The following is a 22,237-nucleotide window of genomic DNA, read 5'->3' on the forward strand; positions in this document are numbered from 1 at the left end:
GTCTCTCCTCTGCTCTGTTTTCCACTCATCTCTGCTCCCCATGTCTTTCTTTCTCTTCTCTGGTCCCAACTTCTCTTCTCTTTCCCTTTCCTCTTCTCTCCTCTCCAGTCATCTCACTCAGCTCCATGTCACCTGCTCTCTCTGAACTGTTAGAATCCTCATAATCTCTCTTTCTTTACTCTGAATACACCACAGTGAAGATAAAATAAATATTATCAGTAAATGCATGCAGTTTCTTGCTATGATGTTCAGGAATGGATTATTGACCAGTTCTGATGTGACTAGGAACTATCTCCTGTACTACTACACACTTATATCACCTGTCTAGTATTCATTTTCCTACTGTTTTCAACATACTTATAAAAAGATATTAACTTTAGGTGAAAATGCCCGTGCCTATTAATGGTGAATGTGTGGCTAATTAACTTTTCTTGTAATGTAGCTATGTAGGGATGGTTGATTTAATGTACAATTTTAATTTAATTAGAATTTTATTTTTTTTTAAATGTCACAGCTTATTACAATCATGGGCTTAATAAAGTAATAACATTCAAATAACATTCTGGTTATTTTAAACACACATCTAGAAATCCTGGAATGGCAAAATTATGAAATATATTTTATTTACATAATTCACTGACACAAATATAAAAGTTTTGGGTTTTTTTTGCCTAATCCAGCAATAATCTTAAAGTGCCTTGGTTAAAGATTGCCAACATTTATGTCCACTAGAGGATGCTAAGAGCAGCACTGTCAGTAGTCAGTATGTCTTCAGATGTGAATGGGTTCAGGCATGACCTAGTCAGTGGGTACTCAGGTGGGACCAATCCACCTGTCAGCCAACGACTGCCTGAAAGGACTGAGAGAACACAGCCTTACAGGCAGTGAATACATATACACATTTCAACCTGATGGACAAAATCCCAAAGAGTGCAATTAATATTAATGACACAGTGAGGTGTGAATGTATGTGCAAATGAAAATTAAGTGGTTTGTAATTAAATAATCTGTTACTACCAATATGTGAACAAAATAAACCTACAATTAAAATAAACTAAAATACAATAATAAATACAACATAAATGGGTTTACCCATATTCAAATAACACACAGTAAATGTTTGACTGAAGTGAAACACACACACACACACACACACACACACACACACACACACACACACACACACACACACACACACACACAAACACACACACACACACACACACACACAGATCTAAATCTGTTATGAAAACTGAATTTTGGTTAACGTTGCCCAGAAACTGAAAACTGAAGTAAGAACGTGGTGAGAGTGATTTGCTGTTGTGGTACGTGATGATGCCAGATGCCAGATGTGTTTCTCTCACATCACTGTGGCAACAAGTACATTCAAACCGCAGTCATGGCTTCTCTTGCTGTTAAAAAGAGAGAAACAGAAAGAAAGAGAAAAGGTGTGTGTGTGTGTGTGTGTGTGTGTGTGTGTGTGTGTGTGTGTGTGTGTGTGTGTGTGTGTGTGTGAGAGAGAGAGAGAGAGAGAGAGAGAGAGAGAGAGAGAGAGAAAGAAAGAGAGAGAGAGATTAAACAGAGAAACAGAAAAAAGTAATATAATGTTAATTAGACTTTAGTCATAAAAGGCTGTTTTGTTGACAATCTGAAAAAATGTCTTACGCATGAGTAAGATGGTGACCTATTAAAAATATGTCATGAAGATTATGGGCTTTTAAGATTAGGTTAATGTAATTATGTTTGAGAGCAGGAGCAGTTTTGTGTTGTGTGTGTGTTTGTGTGTATGAGCGTGTATGCTGTGACTGTGTTGGGCTGTGTGCACATGAGGTGTGCATGTGTATGTGGTGTGCATGTGTGTGCAGTGTGACTGTGTGTTTGTGTGCGTGTGTTTGCGTGTGTGTGTGTATTTTTACAGTGGCTGTGTTAAGGGGTGTGTGTGTATGCACATGAGGTGTGCATGTGTGTGTGGTGTGCATGTATGCATGTATGCATGTGTGTGTGGTGTGCATGTGTGTGTGCGCATGTATGCAAGTCTGTGTGTGCTCACCTCCATCTTGCTGTATATCCATCCCAGAAGGCTGTGCACATCACTGTAGACGCCGGGGCTATCCTCACGGCCACAGCCATATCCCCAACTCGTTATGCCAGTGAGATACCAGTGGCCGTCGGTCTCCTGACAAACCAATGGACCTCCACTGTCCCCCTGCAGAGAGACAGACAAGCCAGAGAGAAACAATCAGAGAGAGATGGTGGGGAGAGAGGAGTGTATATTGACTGGTTTATTTAACTCTCTTAGAAAGCCTACCTAGAAATCTATAAAATTATACTTAAAAATTGAAACTAAATGCAGCAGATGCAGCATGATGTGGTCGGTGAATGTTAGAATGCAATGCAGTTTTGAACCACAAGATGGCAGGAACTGCATAGAAGAGGTAACAGCTTCTGAACTTCTGAATGTGTGCGTGCGCGTGCACGTGTGTGTGTGTGTGTGTGTGTGTGTGTGTGTGTGTGTGTGTGTGTGTGTGTGTGTGTGTGTGTGTGTGTGTGCGTGTGTGTGTGTGTGTGTGCGTGTGATACCTGGCAGGAGTCTCTGCCTCCAGTCAGATAACCTGCACACAGCATGTTTTGAGTGATGCGTCCATTGTAGACCTCAGCGCTGTTACAAACACCAGAGTCAATTATATCTACTGCCACCTGCATCAGATTAGTGGAACCTTCAGCTGTGGACAAACATGCATGTGCACACACACACACACACACACACACACACACACACACACACACACACATATAGGTGCTACATGTATCATGTATTTATGAACTTACATATGCAAAGTACATTCACAAAGAAATATTCACATATACAGTCATGCACACACATGTGTACACACACACACACACACACACACACAAACCTGCCCCTTCCTGTGTGGTACCAAAGCCAGAGGTCCAGCACTGTGTGCCTGCAGAGACCGTCATGTCAAATGCAGGGAGACACACCGGCTTGACTACATCTAGAAAGATCAGCAGGACATGCTCTGCATTATCCTACACAGCTTCTCTGATTGCTCAACAGTGGTAAAAGGTTTCATTGACATTTGTAACAATGGAGAATGATCTCAGATGGAGCTTGTTTTGAGTTAGTGTGTGCATTCACAGTAAATGTCTGAGTGTGAGTATATGTGTGTATGGGTGTGTGTGTCTACATGTGTCTGTCTGTGTGTATGTGCACACATGTATGTTTTATGTGTGTGTGTACAGGGAGACTAACTGGACATGATGACGGGTCGGCTGAGTTTGAGCAGGGCGATGTCGTAGTCACTGGTTTTTGGGTTGTATTCTTCATGCACGATGATCTGCGCCACGTACAACGGCTCAGGAAGCATGTACTGCGACACCGTGCCCAAATACACAAGCCAGTTACTAGGCAACTGCGCAGAGGCGGAGTCTCTGAAGAAGCAAAAAACAGCAGTCTATAAACGGAAGCTTCATTTGCATAAACTATTTATTTTGCTTTCTGTTGAATCAGCAATAATATTCTGTGTTTGCACTGTTTCCATCTGTTTATTTCTTGACATGACATGGTGAGCCATCTATCCCTTCCTCCATCTCTCTAGCTCTCCCTCCATTGCTCCATCCCTCCCTCTCTCCCTCCCTGCCTACTTGGGGAAGCAGTGTGCAGCGGTCACTACGAAGTCTTGAGCCACCAGAGAGCCTCCACACGTGTGCCAGCCCTGGAAGTGCAGGCTGGTTTGCCATGGCCACTGGCCTTGTTCTGCCACAGTGCCCCCTATGATCTTGGAGGTGTATGGATCTCCACAGCCTGGCAGAGAATGAAAAGAAAGCAAGGCATGATCAATCGTATAAAACAATTTATACGCAAAGGCAATTCAGAGTGCTGTACATAAACAAAAATAAAAGAAGCATGAATGTACAAATAAGGAAAATAAAAATATAAACAAAAATGAAATGTCACCATTTTTTAATGACAGCAAATTAAATAAAAATCAAAGAAACAGAAATGGTTGCAGTGCATAGCCAAGGAATTTAATCAAAGGCACTGAAAAAGAACAAGACAGACACATGGCAGTGACAGGGTGGGGAGTGTTAGGGAGCAGAGCACTGGTTTTTCTCTGTGTGTGTGTGTGTGTGTGTGTGTGTGTGTGTGTGTGTGTGTGTGTGTGTGTGTGTGTGTGTGTGTGTGTGTGTGTGTGTGTGTGTGTGTGTGTGTGCGCGCGCACGCGCGCGCACACGCGTTCGTGTATGCGGATGGAGGAAGAAGAAACTCACTGGTACACTGAAGAGTGGCTACCTTCTGCCCAGGACATGATGAGCTAAGAATACAGCATTTGTGTGTTTGAGATGACAGTTCACACACTCATTTACAGACAACAAACAAATCCTTGTAGAATGGCAAACACTGACAGGTCAGTTTCAGTGATCCCTGCCTGGCATATGTGTCTGTAGTGGCTTTTTTCAAGCCTTTAGTTCTTACCTGACTTGAACTTTTCCCTGGATGGTGGCTGTGGACTGATTACTCACAGACAGAAATGACAATGAGGTCGACAGCTCGGTGCCAGAGTGGTAACTCCTGTAGAATATCAGTGTATAAACACACACACACACACACACACAAACTGCTGCTGTAAGATTGAAGATGTTTGGATTCATCTATAGCTCTTTTTGATGTTTATCTAATGTAGACATGACTTCTGGAAGGTAGGTGTGTGTGTGTGTGTGTGTGTGTGTGTGTGTGTGTGTGTGTGTGTGTGTGTGTGTGTGTGTGTGTGTGTGTGTGTGTGTGTGTGTGAGACAATTTGGGAGAGAGAGAGAATCTTTCATACACCTCCTGAATCCGAGCTGATGGCAGGTTTGGTCAGCCAGACTCTGACTCCACCCCACAGAGCAGACCGGGAGGAAGACCCTGGAGCTGGAGGTCAAGACCTGCAGTTCATTTCCTGTTCCGAACCGCACTATGGACAGCAGGACAGTCTCTTTCACTCATTCAGTGGAATCACACACACACAATACGGGTCCTCTACCCTACAATATAGCTCCTAGCTCTGGTCCTGAAGGTCCAGAGTCCAGTAACGTTTCCCTGCTTTGTCCCAATTACTAAAGCTGGTAATCAGCTGAAGAGTGAATTCATATGTGTTTAAGCAGGAAAGTTTAGCCATGCTGGACCCCAGCCATTGAAGGCAAGAGCTAAGCAACCCTGCAGAGTTGCATTATGGCAGGCCACTCCCACTGCAGTGACTGCAATGCTTTCAGTTGGTTGTGGCATTTTGATTGACACTGACCACAATTTGTCTCGTCAGAGCCTTGCGTGCAGTCGGTGTGTCCGTCGCATTTGACAGTTGTGGATGGGCATGTGTCCCCGACCTTGTCTGTCTCCTTAGACAACAGCAACGGCCCATACCGCACTAAAGAGGGGAAGGGCATGGGTGGGGCATGGCAGGGGGCGGGGCAAAGCATATTCATACTCTAAGCGTAATGAATCTACATGTTTCTGTGTGTTCTCACCTCCCAGCCAGATGACAATTCCAATGATCACTAGAATGAGGAGGGATCCTCCTGAGCATCCATAGCATCGAGCTCTCCTTCTTCCTGTCATCACTAGACTAGCCGGGGGCGGGGCTGTTGGTGAGGGGAGGGACTGTGTTGAGAAGTGAATAAACTGGCAGACAGCACAAGCCCAGTATGATATTTAAACAAATAGGCCTGTTACAGTAGGTCATGAATATGTACAGGACTACTGGGCCTGTGTGACAGACCTCTCCCATACCAGCATTGCCAGTGATGCATGTAATAGTCAAAATAATACTCCAGTGACCAATACACTCATACTAACTCAACACCTGCTACTGGGCCAATGCTAACTCACTGTCAGGTCAGTGTGGAGAGCAGTGCACCCCACCAGCAGTGGTTCTGTGACCAGAAACTGCCCAACCCATTAGAAAGACATGGAGAAATTGGAGTAGCAGATGAAGAACATTCTTCAGGATCTTAGCTAGTTTCCTGTTAAGTACACCATACACTTCAAAATCCTGCTTCTCACATACAAAGTTCAATAATTCATTACCTTGAAGCCTGGTATTATTATGTCTATTGTTTTTTCTAATGCTTCACATATTGTATACCTGTAATGTAAGCGTCTAAGGGTTCTTGAAAAGAGCTATTTAAATCTCACATATTATTAACAACAGTCTGTAAGTGTGCAACTGCAGCTGCAGCTGCATGGTAGCGATGAAATTGCAGATTTGGATGAATGAAAGACATTTAACAGTAAAATGTTTACTTGTGCTGAAAAATGTGTGAAATACACATCTTACACTGTTTGTGTTTGTGTAAGATATGTGTATATGTATGTGGAAGATATAGTGGTGTGTGTGTGTGTGTGTGTGTGTGTGTGTGTGTGTGTGTGTGTGTGTGTGTGTGTGTGTGCGCGCGTGTGATGTAGAAATGCAATCCAGTATGTGGCAACATAGTCTAATTAATCCTTTGAGTCTTTTAAACAAGGCACCACCTTGAACTCCATTGCAACTCTATAGCAACCACTTAGCAACCACCTGGGAATTGCTTAAGCTGCACAATCACTCTGCATTTTCTTCAAGAAATGCACTTTTGTAGTTAAACTGTTCGAAACAAACTATGTGACTGATAGTGGTAGCAGTACTGGAGTCTGCTTTCTCCTGGTGCTTACACAGCAAAACCTCAACCTCATCCTACACTCCACTTCACTCAGCAGGACCTATCACCTCTGCAGCTAAACTGAGCATGGAGGATTGACAGCCAGCATTGAAATCAGTATTTGAAAATTGATCCGTTCAGTTGAGATGAATCTTGTGATAAGACAGGCTGCATCTTGTTCCATCTTGCCCTTTTTTGAAAATCATCCAGGTAACACCCCAAACAAAGAGTGACAAAATTGCATTATACTCATTAGCTGTATGATTATAAACATGCATTATGAGCTCAAATCTAAGGTGTCTCCGTGTGTGTGTGTGCCTATATGTGAGTGTGCTTGTGCTCGTGTGTGTGTGTGTGTGTGTGTGTGTGTGTGTGTGGGTGGGTGTGTGTATTTTTGTTCAGACTGGGTGTTTATGGGCATGTGTGCACACATGGTACCTGTCTGGTTGTTGTTTTGAGATGAAGCTGCTACAGGCAGAGGTAGGTTGGGTGGAGGTATTTGGGGTAACGGCTGGTTGACGTAGAACGGCTCAAAGGGTGGGCTACTTGGAAGTGGATGAAGCCCAAAATATGGAGGCGGGGGCTCAGTTGGCTTCACCACCAAGAAATATGGAGGAGGGTTTTCATCACCCTAAACAAAATAAAAACACTTTTTTAACCCTTTACACAATGTTTGGCATTTTTCTGTGCCCATCGAATGCAGCTCACTTTGCCAAGCAAGTTTATCACACCATGCTTAGTATTACTGCTGTCAAGATAAAAAAAAACATGACTTTATTTTGACTAAATTGGGTTAGTTTGGTAAAGATTAATTGCATGTTTATTCAACATTTATTTTTTACATAATTTGTTTATCCTTGAGCTATTACTGAACTGAAAAGGGTTGGTGTTAGCAGTATGGTTATCCATGGCTGTGGGGTCACACCAGAGTTCACAATTACTCTCAACACTTTGGGTGAAAGCCCTAACCCCTAAGCCCTAAGACCTAACCCTAACCTCAACCTCTAAACCAGCATGTCAATGAGAACTGTGAATCCTTTCTAGGGAACAGGATCCAGCCTGGGATTTAGATTTAAAAGACTTCACTGGACACATTGGCTTAGTGAACAGCTTCATCAAGTTCACAAATTAAGATGATTAAGACTTTCCAATTTTTTCAATGTCTATAAGAAATCCACTCATTGTTATTAGTATTTAATATTTGGGCCCCACTACACACTGGCGAAATCAATAAGATCAATACCAGGACAGGGAGAAAAAAACACTCAGACAAGCTACTCCAGCAGTGGTTCAAGAGACTTCCCATCATCAATGAATAAACAGACCTTAAATAAAGAGATAGATGGGGAGTAGAATGTAGGGGTGTTTCCTGTGATCAGTAAAACACAGGGCAGGGAATGTGACACAGACCAATGAGCAGAGGAAGAACACAGAATGGGTGGAACAACATCACCGTCCACTCTGTGGCTGGAGTGTGGAAGACACTTTGGAATCACAAGGGGGAGAGATTTCTGCATGCTGACAGAGATGAATATTCTCTCAGATATTTACAACTCCACCACTGCTATTTAAAAGATATTAAGGATGTACTCTATGGTTATTGAAATTGAATAAGGAATATATAAACATATATATATAAAGCATCTGAAGGAACAAGGAACAGCAAAATAGCTTGGGTGGGTAAGCCATGACCTCTTCCCTCTTCACACTGTTAAAAAAAAACATGATATGGATTTCCCATTCATTTTAATAGAATCTTTAAACTCTTATGGCAAAGTTGAGGGGAAAACGGAAAATGGAAAATATTACACCGCCGCTCAGTCTTAAACACTAAGATAGAGTAGTGCTACAAGGTGAATCATACAAGACTCAATTTTTAAGGTGCAATTGCACTATTTCTTTCTTACCCTACCTGGTGTGCTGAACTATTATGATAGAATGTTAATCCTGAAATATTGGCTTGTAATTACTATAATTTGCAGTGGTGAATGGTAAGCATGGAACAACCAGGAACAAAGAAAAACAATGACCTGCACAACTGAAGGCCCATACACAAAAGCACACATGGAGTAAATGCAGTACAATGAAATGGGGAACACACCAAACTTGAATGACTGTCATGTGACCTTAATGTGTTTTATTACATCACAGATATGAACCAGCCGCTGAGGCATACATATTGAGGACTTTTGAGTACTCAGTTGAAATCCTTTGAATGACAACAACATTATTAAAGATTATTAGTCACCTTGACCTTTTACTACAAGAAATAAAATTACTTCGATGGTTAATAATCTTCACAGTGTTATTTCTAACGGTCCCATGTGGAACAATAACATTGTAATCCAGCAAAAGTCTAGCTATGTCACCATCACATTACATAGCCAAACCTAAAAGAGCAAAACTCTGTAATATTTCCAGACAGATTTCTAGAGTCTTGCGAGTTTCTCAGAAAAGATTATGCTGAAACTGTATGACTTGTGTAAACATCCTCTGATGCATGTTTATCTAGCTTTATGATGTGGGTTTTTAAACAAAGACTGGTAATACTCATACCACTTATACTGGTACTTAAAGCATTGTTTATTAATGAGAATATCCAGACTATTCATACACACTATGACTGGAGTCTTGCTAGGAAACTGCTGATGAATGAAAAAGGTTTTTGTTTTTTTTTTGTGTGTGTGTGAGTAGTTAAGTGGTCTTAATTTGGAAATAAACAAACCTGTAGCACGCTTGATGTGCATCATACTTACAGTACTGTTTATGTGTATATGGTAACAATGTACAATGGCTTTTTCTGTGCCATTTTTGCTGATACACAGACACACTTACACACACACACACTCACAACATCACTGCTGACTTACACTGAAACCCAACATTTAACAACACTTACAAAAATCTGAAAGATCTTACTAATTTTAGCACATGCCTAATATACTAGCCAGTGCACAAGTATGTACCATTATTGCTCATGACACAAGAACAGAACTAAAATACAGATCCACAGGGAGCTTTTGGATACTGCGCTGAAAGGTTCTACCATAAGAATGATAATTTCCTGAAGCTCAGTGATTAAAAAAATGTATTAAAAAAAAAACAACAACAACACACTTCTAGCCAGATGCTTTCTGATACATGCATGAACCAGTGACACAATCTTCCCTCCAAAAGAACCGTCACTCTATGCATTTAAGGTCACTTACATATATGCTCAGATTAAAGAAAACAAAAATGACAACAACATCCATAACATATCCGTACACACCAGCGCTTACTCTAGCTGCTGTGGGATTAGTGACAACAATAAAGGGATCATATGATCATATGATTATATGGTCAACAGGTCATTGTGGTGTGTTCACTATTTAATGCTTAATAAAAAGCCTTGGAATTCATCAGTCGGACAAGGTCCACTGAAGCAATGCCTGCCTGTCCTGCTACTGACGTTCTGTGGTATTGGAACCAGTGAAATGCTAAAATTAAAAATTTCAAGGCACATGAACATTTTGAAGTAACATACTCAGACCACTTACGTAAAAATGTCTATGTACATTCATTGTGTGCATTCCCTGTGACAGGGTTCTAGCAGTGTAGTGGTACTCCATGACAGTGATGGACTGGCTTAGAGCAGGAAATGACTAAACTCTGATGTGCTGTGATCCTCTAGGACTAGTATTGCCAATACCTGTTTCCTGTGGCCTACGTCAGAGTTCTCCAAATCTAAAACAGAGTATGAGGAAACTAACTTTCTGTTCTCACGAATCAGCTCCTCTGACTCAACTGATCAGGCCATAACTCAACATCCAAGATTTTACTGCTTCACATATGCCAGCAGTTGGATACAATCCAATTTTTTTAATGCCCACTGATACATCTTACATGGTCAAAATCTCTAGTTTCTAACATCATAATTTGCTCATAATCTGAACAAAATATAATACTTTTGAAATATTTGGGGACGAACCTGTCCAAAAGTACATTCTAATGCCTAGTCTGCTTATCGTTGACCATTAGGTAATCAGTAAAATCTGTAATTAAACCTAATATCACAGAAATCATCAAGACTCAACTTTTTCTGTGTTCTTTGTCTTTGATGTTGCCTTGATAACAGATAACAATGCATTTGGTCTAATCATGAATTTGGTGTAGAATCAGACCTGGATATGTTGACAGCTTAAACACAATACTGTGTGAAATTGCATTTAACATATATATTTATGTTTAATTAATATTTCATTCTTGTATTAATCTTAGCACTTCCATACACCTGTCCACCAGGTAGGCCAGTTACTGAGTCACAGTATCCAGACACACAGATTCTATGCCCACCATATTCTTTTCACAGAGTGGTCCACCTGTCTCCAGGTGTGCTAAAGCACCATTATATAATGGAAAAAAATATACCTGTAACTGTGCCTGGGTGTCCTCCATCACAGAATGTGAAATGTAGAGAAGGATTCTGAAGTCAGAACGCAACAGGTGTTAAACACTTTCACACTCTCTCTGTTTTTCACTCCCAGCGTCACCACCTGCTGTAATACTTCTTTAATTATCCTAGTATCCGATCCTTGGGTCTGTCTTGCTCTGTCCTGTTTGACTGGTTCAACAGGGGAGGCACATAGTGACAAAGTTTGCTTTAACATGCAAAAATAAGAGATCATGTGGACTCACCCACATGCCTTCACTGAAAGATGATATTGTTTGGTAAATAGCTTTCATTTGAAACATACATGTGCGCCCAAGCACAGCACTCACACACACACACACACTCACATATACACACCAATACTTTCTTCGATCATAGATTACATCTTTTTGCGAGGTTAGACCAGTTTTGTGACCTTTTAACAGTTAAATATACAAATGACACAAACATAGAGGTGACTGCTGCTTCTTTTACCTGGACTCATTTAAAAAATAGGAAGTTAACAGTACCCATCAAAATTCTTTATTTTTAATTTTCTACATTTTAGAAAAACAGTATCAAATACAAACAATTAAATGTAAATTAAAATGTAAAGCTGTGTGATTATGCGGTATTAGGTGATTATTCTGTGTTAAACAAAAACTGACTGTCTTGGATTTTAGATTCTTCAAACTATCTGCTGAGGGGACATTTTTAAAAAGCATTTTTAAAAAGCTGTTCCCAGGACTGAAGTCTTCCATACAGAGATCTTGGATGTTGTTCCTGGGATCTGCTGGAGCCATACTCTTAGTTTTGAGAATACAGCCCCTAGTTCTCCGATTACCATGGGAACAGCTGTTCCAAATCTTTTCCAGCTCTTCTGTCAGCCCTTGGTAATTTTCTAGATTTTTGTGTTCCTTGGTCCTTAGGTTGCAATCATTTGGGATTGCTGCATCCATCACTACGGCCCTCTTCTGCTGTTTGTCCATCACTCCTATGTCCAGTTGGTTCGGTATTACCATTTTGACAGTCTGGACCTGGAAGTCCTACAGAATCTTAGCTCAGTCATTCTCCATCACTTTTGGGGGTGTGTCTAGCCTGTACTCAGCCCAGATGTTTCTTTACACTATGCCAGCCTCTTGGTTATGGCATTTTATGTATGCTCTGCCTGATAGCATCTCGCATCTTTCATACCGCTGTTATGTACTGGATAGTCTCAGAAGCATCTTTGCACAGTCTGCATCTTTTGTCCTGCCTCATGTGGTAGATCCCAATCTCTTGTATTCAGAGATTGTTCCTGCGCTGTCTTTCCATTCTTTTCCAGCCATTGGTAGAATTCCTCCATATCAGCGACATCTACTATTTTTTGGTGGTACTTACCATGCAGGGGTTTATCTTCCCATGAACTTTCCTGTTCTTCCTCATTCCCATCCACCTTGAGTTTCTGCTGTCTGAGGTACTCACTAACCATTTCATCACTTGGGGCCATCTTCCTGGCATATTCACAGATCTAGGATGTTTCATCCTGGATAGTGGCTCTGATGCTCATTAAACCTCAGCACCCCACCTTCCGCTTAGTGTATCTTCTCAGAGTGCTGGATTTGTGATGAATCCTTCTGTGCACTGTGAGGAGCTTTGTCTTGATGTCAGTGGCTCCTATCTCCTCTTTTGATCAGTTGATCATTCCAGCAGAGTCTCTCATGACTGGTAGAGCACAGATGTTGAAAGCTCAGATCTTGCTCATCCCATTCAGCTCACACTTTGCAGGTACTTGTCTGTAGCTGTTTTCCTTGTGGCCTCTTCATGATTCCTATGTGCCTGTAGGTTTCCAAGGTACTTGTAGGTTTCCAAGGTACTTGTAGCTGCTCTCAACTTTGGTTATGTTAACTTCTAGCAGGATGATCCCCTCAGTCCTATCTACCTTCCCTCGCCTTGTAACCATCCAGCCACACTTATCCAGTCCAAATGATACTCCAATGTCATTTCTGTATATCCTGTTGGAATGGATTAGTGAGTTAATGTCTTGTTTACTTCTGGCATACAGCTTGATGTCATACATGTAGAGGAGATGGCTGATAAATGTTTCATTCTGCAGTGTCCATAGCCAGTCTTGGTGATGATTTCACAGAAGGGGTTCAGAACTATGCAGAACAGCAGTGGGAGCAGGGCATCTCCTGGGTGCACTTGATGGTGACTCGTGCTTTTGACTTGAAATTGGCCTCTAGAATTTTCTTCCACAGCCCCATATGAAGATTAATTGTTAATTTACTTATAATTAAAACAAATATTTTAAAAAAAAGTATAAACCATTAATTACTGCCTTTAAGACTATGAAAAATAATACATCCTTATTTGGGACAAAAATACCTGTTCAGTGTTAGTCATTTGTCATAACCTCTGTAGGAGAAGAGAATCATATTTGTAGTATGCATTTACATGACGTGTAGTACCACTCAGTTCTTCTATCTTATGCATTTTAGTTTAACAGTGAAGACTATAAAAACAACCCATGTGGAATTTTACAACCACCAAAAAGAATACTGAACAAAACATTTTAGATTTTTGAAAGTGTAAAACCACGCTTTGCCTCTTTTGCACTATTGCTGTATTCTCAATGAGCTTCATGACGTAGTCATCCGTGCTGCTCTTCCAGTAGTACTGAAGATGTTTCACAAATGCTGAACATTCCTTTGCTACGGAGATAGATCCAAATATGGAGGTGACCCTAACCTTTATGTCACTAATCCGCAAGAGGACACCCCAGGCTGGGATAGCACGCCTATGAAGGAACCAGCTCCCTGGATGATGGTGGTGCCACATGCTGCGCTCCAGCAACAGGGACCTGGAAAACTTTACATACTGCGTGGTCCTGCTGTTTGTGTTTTATCTGGGTCAAGCTCTGACACCCCACCCGCTTCTGCTCCCCCACACGGGGATGCTGTAATCAGGGGAGCTCTCTCATCAGCCCCATATCCTCCACGCCACAGGAGCCCTTAAAACTGAATGTGTGCCTGTAATGGGCCAACCGTCCAGATCAAGCACCCTGGATAGAGATGGAGGCTGATGCTGGACAGGCCATGGTGGGGGTGGGACCACCACATCTGCAGGCTGACTGTCAGGACAGCTCTGCTCACCTTGTTCTACCTGAGCAGAGCAGGGCTCATTCACGCTCTTCCTTGTTCCTCCTTAAAGAGGGTGGGGCTTGGCTAGTGCACTGATGCTGTTCCTTGTTCCACCTGAAGAGGGTGAGGCTTACCCACTCCATGCTGTTCCTTGTTCCTACAGATGAATATTGTTAAAAATCTAAAAACAAAAGATGCAACTGATATTTCTGAAGTGAATTTAAGTGGGGCCTCCTGTGAGTAGAGAAGGGCAGGAGAAAGCTGAGATGGTGAAGGAACTAAACAGCATACATCTAGTCACAAGCATGCCATATTGGTGATTTAAATATAAAGGAACATGCATTTTAACAACTTAAAAGGTTTAATAAATGATTAAAAAATGTGAATCAAGAAAAAATAATGGAAGAATGAGCTTCCTCAAATAAGTATTGAATAAAGTATAACAGATGATGCAAGGCATTTGAAATGTTAATGCACATATGTTCAAGTTCAGAAACTTAGCAACACCTTCCTCAGACATGCACACTGGCCACTTGCTGAGATACACCCATCTTATAGGCACACAGTTTCAGACTCTAGCCTATTTATAGTCATGCACAGTTATCAGATTTTACCCAAATGCACACAGGAAGGAAAAGTTGAGTTATTTCCCTCCCTCCATATTTTACCTGAGAAAAACCAAAGTAACACTACACAGTTTATCAAAGTCAGGGAAGGTAGAAAATAAAAAGCAAGCTGGCTTCTAGCATCGTTTTATTTATTTATTTTATTCCATTGCACCTGTTTTCTTTAGCATTTTCATGATTTGAGAACACGTGTAAGGACACGGGGAGAAGAAGCCAGACATGCAGATCAGGGTGTTCGTGAAGGAGGATGGGGGGGGAGTTTAATAATGCTTTTACTCACATCATGCTTGTGCCTCAGCATACACTGAAGGCATGTCTGTTCCCTGGTAAGCTGAGAGACATCTAGCACTACTTGACCAAGTCAGACTGATCCATACATCCATTCACCCTATTTGCCTGGCCGCTTCCCATTTTGGGTTTTAAATGGAGCACACGCACGGTTTTGCTAAAAAGAAAATAAAAGGCTTAGGTTTTCACAACTTCAGTTAATTCTGGTTTGATTATACAAATTGCACTTATTTTAATACAGTAGGCCAGTGGAGATGATATAGGGGCTTACTGTAGTACAGCAGGCCAAGGGGCTTTGCACATCTGCATGCCTTACTCCAGAAGGTCCTCCCATCACCACGCAATCCTATAATATCCTTTTTGTAATGCACACAGCACATAATATACAAAAGTAATTTAAAAAATACAAAAATTGAAAAACTGGATTTTTACTATAAAACAAATGTGATCATTAACATAATGCAATTTATACTTATTATATTACAAGTCAGTCCATTATGAAAATAAATAAATAAATCCACCCTGTTCAAGCCCTCCCCTCCTCTGACATCTTCCCCTCAGCCTTGGTGCAGAAGAACTTGTTCCCATCCTGCTGATACTCAACTCCTGTTTCAAGCACTGTTCACCATCGTTGTTCGGGTGCTGCAGCATCACAGGGGGTGTGAGGGGGCATGCCTGTCTTCTGGCCCTGGACTCTGCCATCCTCCTCCTCGATGGGCAATATGCTCGTAGGCCTCACTACACCCCACAAATGCTGTGTTAAACTTGCCTAGCTAAATACTGAGCTGACTAGTTTAGACTTTGTTTTACTGTAAGCTAGCACTTCAAAGTATTAACCATTCTATCTGCTGTAGTCAGTTTATACAGATGTGTACCTTTGGAAAAACACAGAACAAAGCATGAGCAAACATACCATCCTTATTGATATCTATGATGCTGGAGTCGGTCAAAGCCTGTGTGTCGCCATCTGCTGGGAGGATGATGTACAGCACCAACATTAAAGGGCCCCATCACGGAATTTCCTTGTAAATAAATATAGCTATACTTACAAAGGCCATACAATCGATACATAGAATCCAAGATACAAAGACAATCCATTTTCAAAACGGTTACTCCGATCTCACGGAAAAGAAACCAATTTACAAACCCCTGCCTATTCAGCCTACAATTTAAATAGTCCAATTTAGGTTGCACTTCCCGGGCTTGTTTAAGCTCTGAGGGCTTTCTGAATGAGAAAATACAGGGTAGCCACTCAGAAGAGCCCTTTTTGCTTATATCCGCCTTAAAAAGGTGCAGTAACAAGCAGCCTTTTTAATTGGTAAATTGTCTTGTAAAAATTAAGTTATGCAAGTGGGCACCAAGGGGAAAATGCAAAATTAACAGAAGTATCATACAAGTCCTTCAATCGAAAAACTGCTTTCAGTAACCATCCCTCCAGGGTTAAAAGTCAAAGAGGCCTATATCCGTGTCGTTTTGAAACGGGCTATATAGGTTTTTACGTCGGGTGATTTTTGTACAGAAACATTCTACGTTACACTTCGTTCATAAGTCAATAACCTTAAAGGCTCTACATACACTAACATTTATATTAATCTTTACATCTAACAAACGCTTACCTCGGAAGTCAGTTTTGTCTAGTTAAAAAAAAAAAAAAAAAAAAGGAAAAATCAAGTATCTAACCACACGCCCTTGTGAAACTCAATACGTCTGCTGTCACAAGAAGAGCAAAAACCATCTTGCAGAGAAACATCTGACACTAGCCATGCGATAATTCTGTTTAATGGAATTAAATGTTTCCCCTTCCCAAAACAGGACAAAGAAATCCAGTTTGAGCCCGAGAGCTTACTGCTTTAAGTGTCAAAGCAGGTCTGAAACTAATCATCCTAACCACGCGCAATTAATCAGCGCCGATAACCAATAGCCGCACTCATCCCATAGACGCTCTAATCATTGGTGAGTAGCGCGAGTGCAAGGTGATATGCATTTGTGATCTGTAATGCGTTCCTCTCCAACAAACACACACAGATTCACCCCACTAACGACAAACGGTGAGTACCTTGCTACTGAATATCGTAAGAGCTATTTCTCCTTTGGACAGATATGACACCTAGTGTTGAACGTTTTGGTCCTTTTCTCCCGCTGACACGCACGCACGCACGCACACACACACACACACACACACACACACACACACACACACACACACACACACACACACACACACACACACACACAGGGGCTATGCCGAGGAGTCTGCCAAAGTTACAAACAGATAGAAGAAAGAAGAGGTTGAAGTTGGCTCTTATCAGTACTTGCTGTGTGCTGCTGACACTGGCTATGCTGGCTCTGGGGTTGTACTACAGTAAGAATGCCAACACCGCAATACTGACTCTGGGGATGTACTGCAATTATAACCACACATACCATCATCTGCAATAGTTCTGTAACAAGAATATGGTCACTTACTGTGCAGTAGTCTGTTGTAATTAAGTATGCACCAAACCCAAGAATATATATTTCACATATATAGAATATCTATATTTCTCTATGCACCCGTTTTCTTTTCCTCAGTTTGGACAGAGCACTCTCAACCATTTCACTGCGAGTTATACTGTGTATGACTATGTATGTGACAAATAAACCGAACTTGAACCCCTGAATTTCAATATCGCACTGCAATAAGAATACTGTCATTTAGCAGTCACTGCTTTAAACGGGGCACTTGTCGGGGGGGTGGGGGTTTTTTTGTTTGTTTTTTTATGTAATTCAGTTTCTTAAGCCTTTAAACATGCCTCTACACATTTAAAGAAAGTTGGATTTTTTTTTTCTTTGTATGCACTCTCTTGCTCTCTCTCAGTAATCAGGTTCATAAACTTGAAGTTTTACTTCTGTGCTGGGTCCCTGGAGTTTGTTGCCATAGCAGCAGTGTGTGATGGGAAGGATGATTGCATGGATGGAGAGGATGAGCTCAAGTGTGTATCCAACCTGAAGACCAACTCTGCATATCCAGGTACATATGCATAGGTGACAAAATGCAAACACCACACACCCAATTGCTTAAAAATGTATTTACACACACCTCCAAATTACACTCTCTAGTATATCTGAATGGGAGCAGCACAGAACCAGAATTCTTAGAACTGTACTATAGTAACTCCATTCTATGCATATTTTTTCTCTCTCTCTCTCTCTCTCTAGTGAGATTGGTGAGCAAGAGATTGATTTTGCAGGTCTCTGATGAGAACCACAAGTGGAGCAGTGTGTGTGCAGAGAACTGGAATACCTGGCACACGCGTGCAGTCTGCCAACAACTGGGCTATATGCAGTGAGCACATGCAAGCCAGCCTCCTGTGTGGCATCCCCTTCCCACAGTCCCCTCTGCTACTCACTTTGTCCCACTTGTGAAGGCCTTGGAAAAGCACAAACACTTCTCATGACTACTAATCCCATTGTACACTCTTGTTTGTCTTAATTCTTTGATGCTGGAGTTCTTTTCATGACTTTCTGTTACCAGTCTCAAAAGTAGTGCACTTGGTGGTGAACTGGGACACATGTTGTCCTGTGTTGTAGGAACCCAAGGAGCATGCAGGTGCCAGTGTCGAGTCTACCCTCTGACCTGTGTACTGCATTTGTCGCCCTTAATACTGAACCTCAACAAGCAAGCTCAAACATTCAGAGTTCACTTGCTGCGAGGTAACACTAAACAAAGTCCCTAAGCATGCACAATCATGATGCACAACTGTACATGTTCAAGAGGTTCATGCATTCTTGATGTTTCATTCATATATCTTTCAGAGATCAGTGTACCTCTAGCTCAGTAATATCACTGTCTTGCTCAGGTAAGTGTGTGTGTGTGTGTGTGTGCGTGTGCGCAGTGTCTTAGGGGTAGGTGTATTAAGGAGGTGGTGCTTGTGGACTGTTGTGGCTGTGTTGTAGGTGGTGTAGAGACTGCAGTAGAACTGTGTATGTGTGTGTAGACTGCGGGGAGGTGGTTAGTGAGGACCGTGTTATAGGAGGTGCAGAGACTGCAGTAGAACTGTGGCCATGGCAAGCCAGTGTGCAGTGGTACAGACAGCATGTGTGTGGAGGGGCGCTGATCTCCACACGCTGGGTCATCAGCGCTGCTCATTGCTTCGCTGGGTGAGTGTGTATATATACACACACTCAGGCGCATACATGACATAGGTCTGATGTAACCTTCTTGAGTCTTATGTAATTGTAACAGTTGGTCTTGGTGAAGAAAACTGCTTGCAGAAAATACATTTACAATCTCCTTTCCCTCGTGTGTGCACGCACACAGACGGACACAGGAACTAGGAGCCTGGCGTGTGGTTCTAGGCCAGACTTACATGACGTCATATGGAGGCATCTCCATGGAAGCCATTATCATTCATGGACACTACGACCCTGTAGGGCATGACTATGATGTCTCCATGCTCCGACTCACCTGGGATGTCACACCTGGAGGTGCTCCATCTTGAGCCTGCCCTCCACCCATCTGTTTGTAGTTAGACTCGGGGTCACCTCAAGGGTCCCCAGACAGTACATTATGTGGTCATATTCCTGCTCCAACCTGACTGAAGTAAGCAGGCAGTGTTCTCATAAGCTTTGATTAGCTGACTCGGGTCAGAACAGAACATGGTGGGTGTCTGGAATATGGAGTCCCCAGGGACTGACTTTTGGGGTGGGGGGTGGAATTCTACAAAATGAAGCATATAATATGTTAACTATTCCAGTCTGATCATCAGTTTCCTGTTTCTACCTATAGCCTCTATACATCCAGTCTGCTTGCCCCCATACCAGCTGTCAATCAAAGAGGGGGAGGAGCTTGTGGTGACTGGGTGGGGTACCCTGCGGGAGAATGGTGAGTGATCATACTTGCACAAACACAGATGCACAATACACAGCACACCATTCTGTCACTAAGTCCCATCTCTTTCTCACTCTCAGGTGAGTTGTCAAGTGTGCTAGAGAAAGCCACAGTACCTTTGATTGGCTGGTCCAAGTGTTCCAATTCATCCATCTATGGCTCTGCCCTCACTCCCAGAATGCTGTGTGCTGGCTATCTAAAAGGTGGAGTAGATTCTTGTCAGGTAAGAATTATTATTATGTTTATGTTCCATTCATATAGCACATTAAACAATCCCAAGGTCACTTTACAAAGCAGAGTTTAGGGGCCATAGCACTGAAGGGCCTACCTCCACATGAGGAAGGGCTGGTGTGTGGGACAGCGAGTAGGTTGGTACCAGGCCTGAGAGCGCAAGCTGAATTGTTGAGGGGTCAGGAGGTAGCTGGGAGCAAGGCTGTGAAGTGCTTTGATGAGTAGGATTTTGCACGTTATACAAGACAGGACCGGGTAGCCAGTGTAGCTAAGAAAGGGTGGGTGTGGTGTGAGTTGAGAGCTTAGTGTGTGTGAGGACTCCAGCTGCAGACTTCTGAATATACCATAATATTTGTAAGGACTTTGCAGGGGGTCCAATGAAAAGGATGCTGTACTAATCAATGAGGCACCATGAAGGCATGAACCAAAGCCAACGCATCATCCTCAGTGAGGAACAGGCCAACATGAGCAAAGTTGCATATGTGAAACAAAGCAGTCTTAGTAAGGGACGTGTTAGAAATCTTTGTTTTTACTTGACGGGTGCATGACTCAAAATGGCCTACTCTCTTACCTTGGAAAGGTTGGGTTTTTGTTTTTCCTCCTTTTTCTTTTAGAATATACTTGCTTGGAACACGCTCTGTTGACCACCTGTCATCTTTCTGCTCTTCTCTCTGTTCTTCCCCACTTCCTGCTTCTCCAGGGCGACAGCGGGGGTCCGCTGGTCTATTTGGGGTCACGATGGCAGCTGGTGGGGGTGGTGAGCTGGGGTACAGGTTGTGCTCGTCGTGGAAAACCCGGAGTGTACACCAACATCAGCCAGTTACTGGACTGGATTTATGCCATGATGGAGGTGAGTGTGCATGTTATGATTGTGGGTGGATAAAGATTTGGGTAGTGTACTTCTCAGGTAGCAATGGTTATAAAGTGGTTGCGTTGCTATCAATTATATTGGCTTATAGTGAGTTAGAATGGATAATGAATTCAGTAACTATTTCCACAAATAAACATGATTAAATCTTACTAAATCTAAAGACCTTTTCTCCAATCTTGTAACTTAAGGCTAAAACTAGGGCCAAGTTTTGGGACCCATCTTGGCACTGCACTCAGTGCTGAATCAGTAAATGGTAGATGGTTTAAACTACTTAAGGTAGTAATTATATAGTAACTCCAGGATAAATGCATCATTTTACATGGCTGGATTCAGGAGTTTAGATGCACTATTTACTTGCGCTCTACTGATATCCTTCTGTCTATATCCGAGTGTTCTTCAAAACTCAAATGAAAAAATGTTTACAGTTTATAGTCTCGTCTTAAACAGGTGTAAATAATCACAGTGTATGTGGCAGATAGTTGAAGGGCTTTCACTGACTGAAAGCATAATGATTTACTATTTGGGGGGTGGTTCTTTCTCTCCAGAAAAACCAGTGAGGATGTATACAATGGATGGCGTGAGTGCTCAATCAATGACCAACCACAACAATGTGATTGTTTGCTGTGACAAAGGAGTTACTATCTGTAAGGTTAAAATATTTAATCATACATGGCTGCAAGAACATAAATTATAAACTTGGTAGTAATCGGTGGATGCTAGTTGGTACCAATTAGCAATCTGCATTATAAAATCATGCAAACTAATCCATGGACTAGCAATCTTGACCTGTTTTACGATCTATACCATTTTGGGGCAAAATATTCCTTTTAGCAAGTGTGGTATGTCTGTGATGTTTGTTTAATTCTGTTAAATGTTTAGTGTTTCATGGTTAAAGTTAAAGCGCTGTGCTTTTGTGGAATCATTGGTAACCTTTTTAAAAAAAATTCAACTGTTCAATAAAGAAATTAAAATTGGGGAAATAAATCCTGCCAACTTTTTTATCTTGGGAAAAATTAATCTTCATGCCTAAGGATATGAAACTTTCCCAGATGGAAGTGAGCAACTACAATGCAAATATCATGAATAAATTGGGGGGGGGGGGGGGGGGGTGAATCAAAAGATGCC

The 22,237-nt window shown here is 41.9% G+C and overlaps 2 protein-coding genes across 2 annotated transcripts; one reads left to right on the top strand and one right to left on the bottom strand.

Annotated features, from left to right (window-relative positions):
• Positions 1 to 1,132: 1,132 nt before the first annotated feature.
• On the bottom strand, positions 1,133 to 11,299 carry tmprss13b (transmembrane serine protease 13b). The gene is made up of 13 exons (XM_027028621.3): positions 11,104 to 11,299; positions 7,132 to 7,324; positions 5,527 to 5,640; positions 5,304 to 5,426; positions 4,850 to 4,976; positions 4,499 to 4,594; positions 4,294 to 4,337; positions 3,667 to 3,826; positions 3,275 to 3,453; positions 2,919 to 3,017; positions 2,581 to 2,723; positions 2,051 to 2,206; positions 1,133 to 1,412 (listed from the first exon to the last, which is right to left on the bottom strand). Exons 1-13 carry the CDS (start codon positions 11,128 to 11,130, stop codon positions 1,398 to 1,400), a joined length of 1,476 nt encoding a protein of 491 aa, XP_026884422.2. The 5' UTR covers positions 11,131 to 11,299; the 3' UTR covers positions 1,133 to 1,397.
• Positions 11,300 to 17,347: 6,048 nt separating this feature from the next.
• tmprss4b (transmembrane serine protease 4b) lies at positions 17,348 to 21,124 on the top strand. The gene is made up of 10 exons (XM_035526849.2): positions 17,348 to 17,502; positions 17,998 to 18,150; positions 18,339 to 18,465; positions 18,711 to 18,833; positions 18,936 to 18,979; positions 19,118 to 19,280; positions 19,441 to 19,607; positions 19,909 to 20,004; positions 20,091 to 20,233; positions 20,942 to 21,124. The coding sequence occupies exons 1-10, from the start codon at positions 17,382 to 17,384 to the stop codon at positions 21,122 to 21,124; spliced, it is 1,320 nt and encodes a 439-aa protein (XP_035382742.1). The 5' UTR covers positions 17,348 to 17,381.
• The last annotated feature ends 1,113 nt before the right edge of the window (positions 21,125 to 22,237 follow it).

The sequence above is a fragment of the Electrophorus electricus genome, chromosome 8 (genome assembly GCF_041902795.1).
Source record: "Electrophorus electricus isolate QZ-2024a chromosome 8, ASM4190279v1, whole genome shotgun sequence".
Lineage (NCBI taxonomy): Eukaryota > Metazoa > Chordata > Actinopteri > Gymnotiformes > Gymnotidae > Electrophorus > Electrophorus electricus.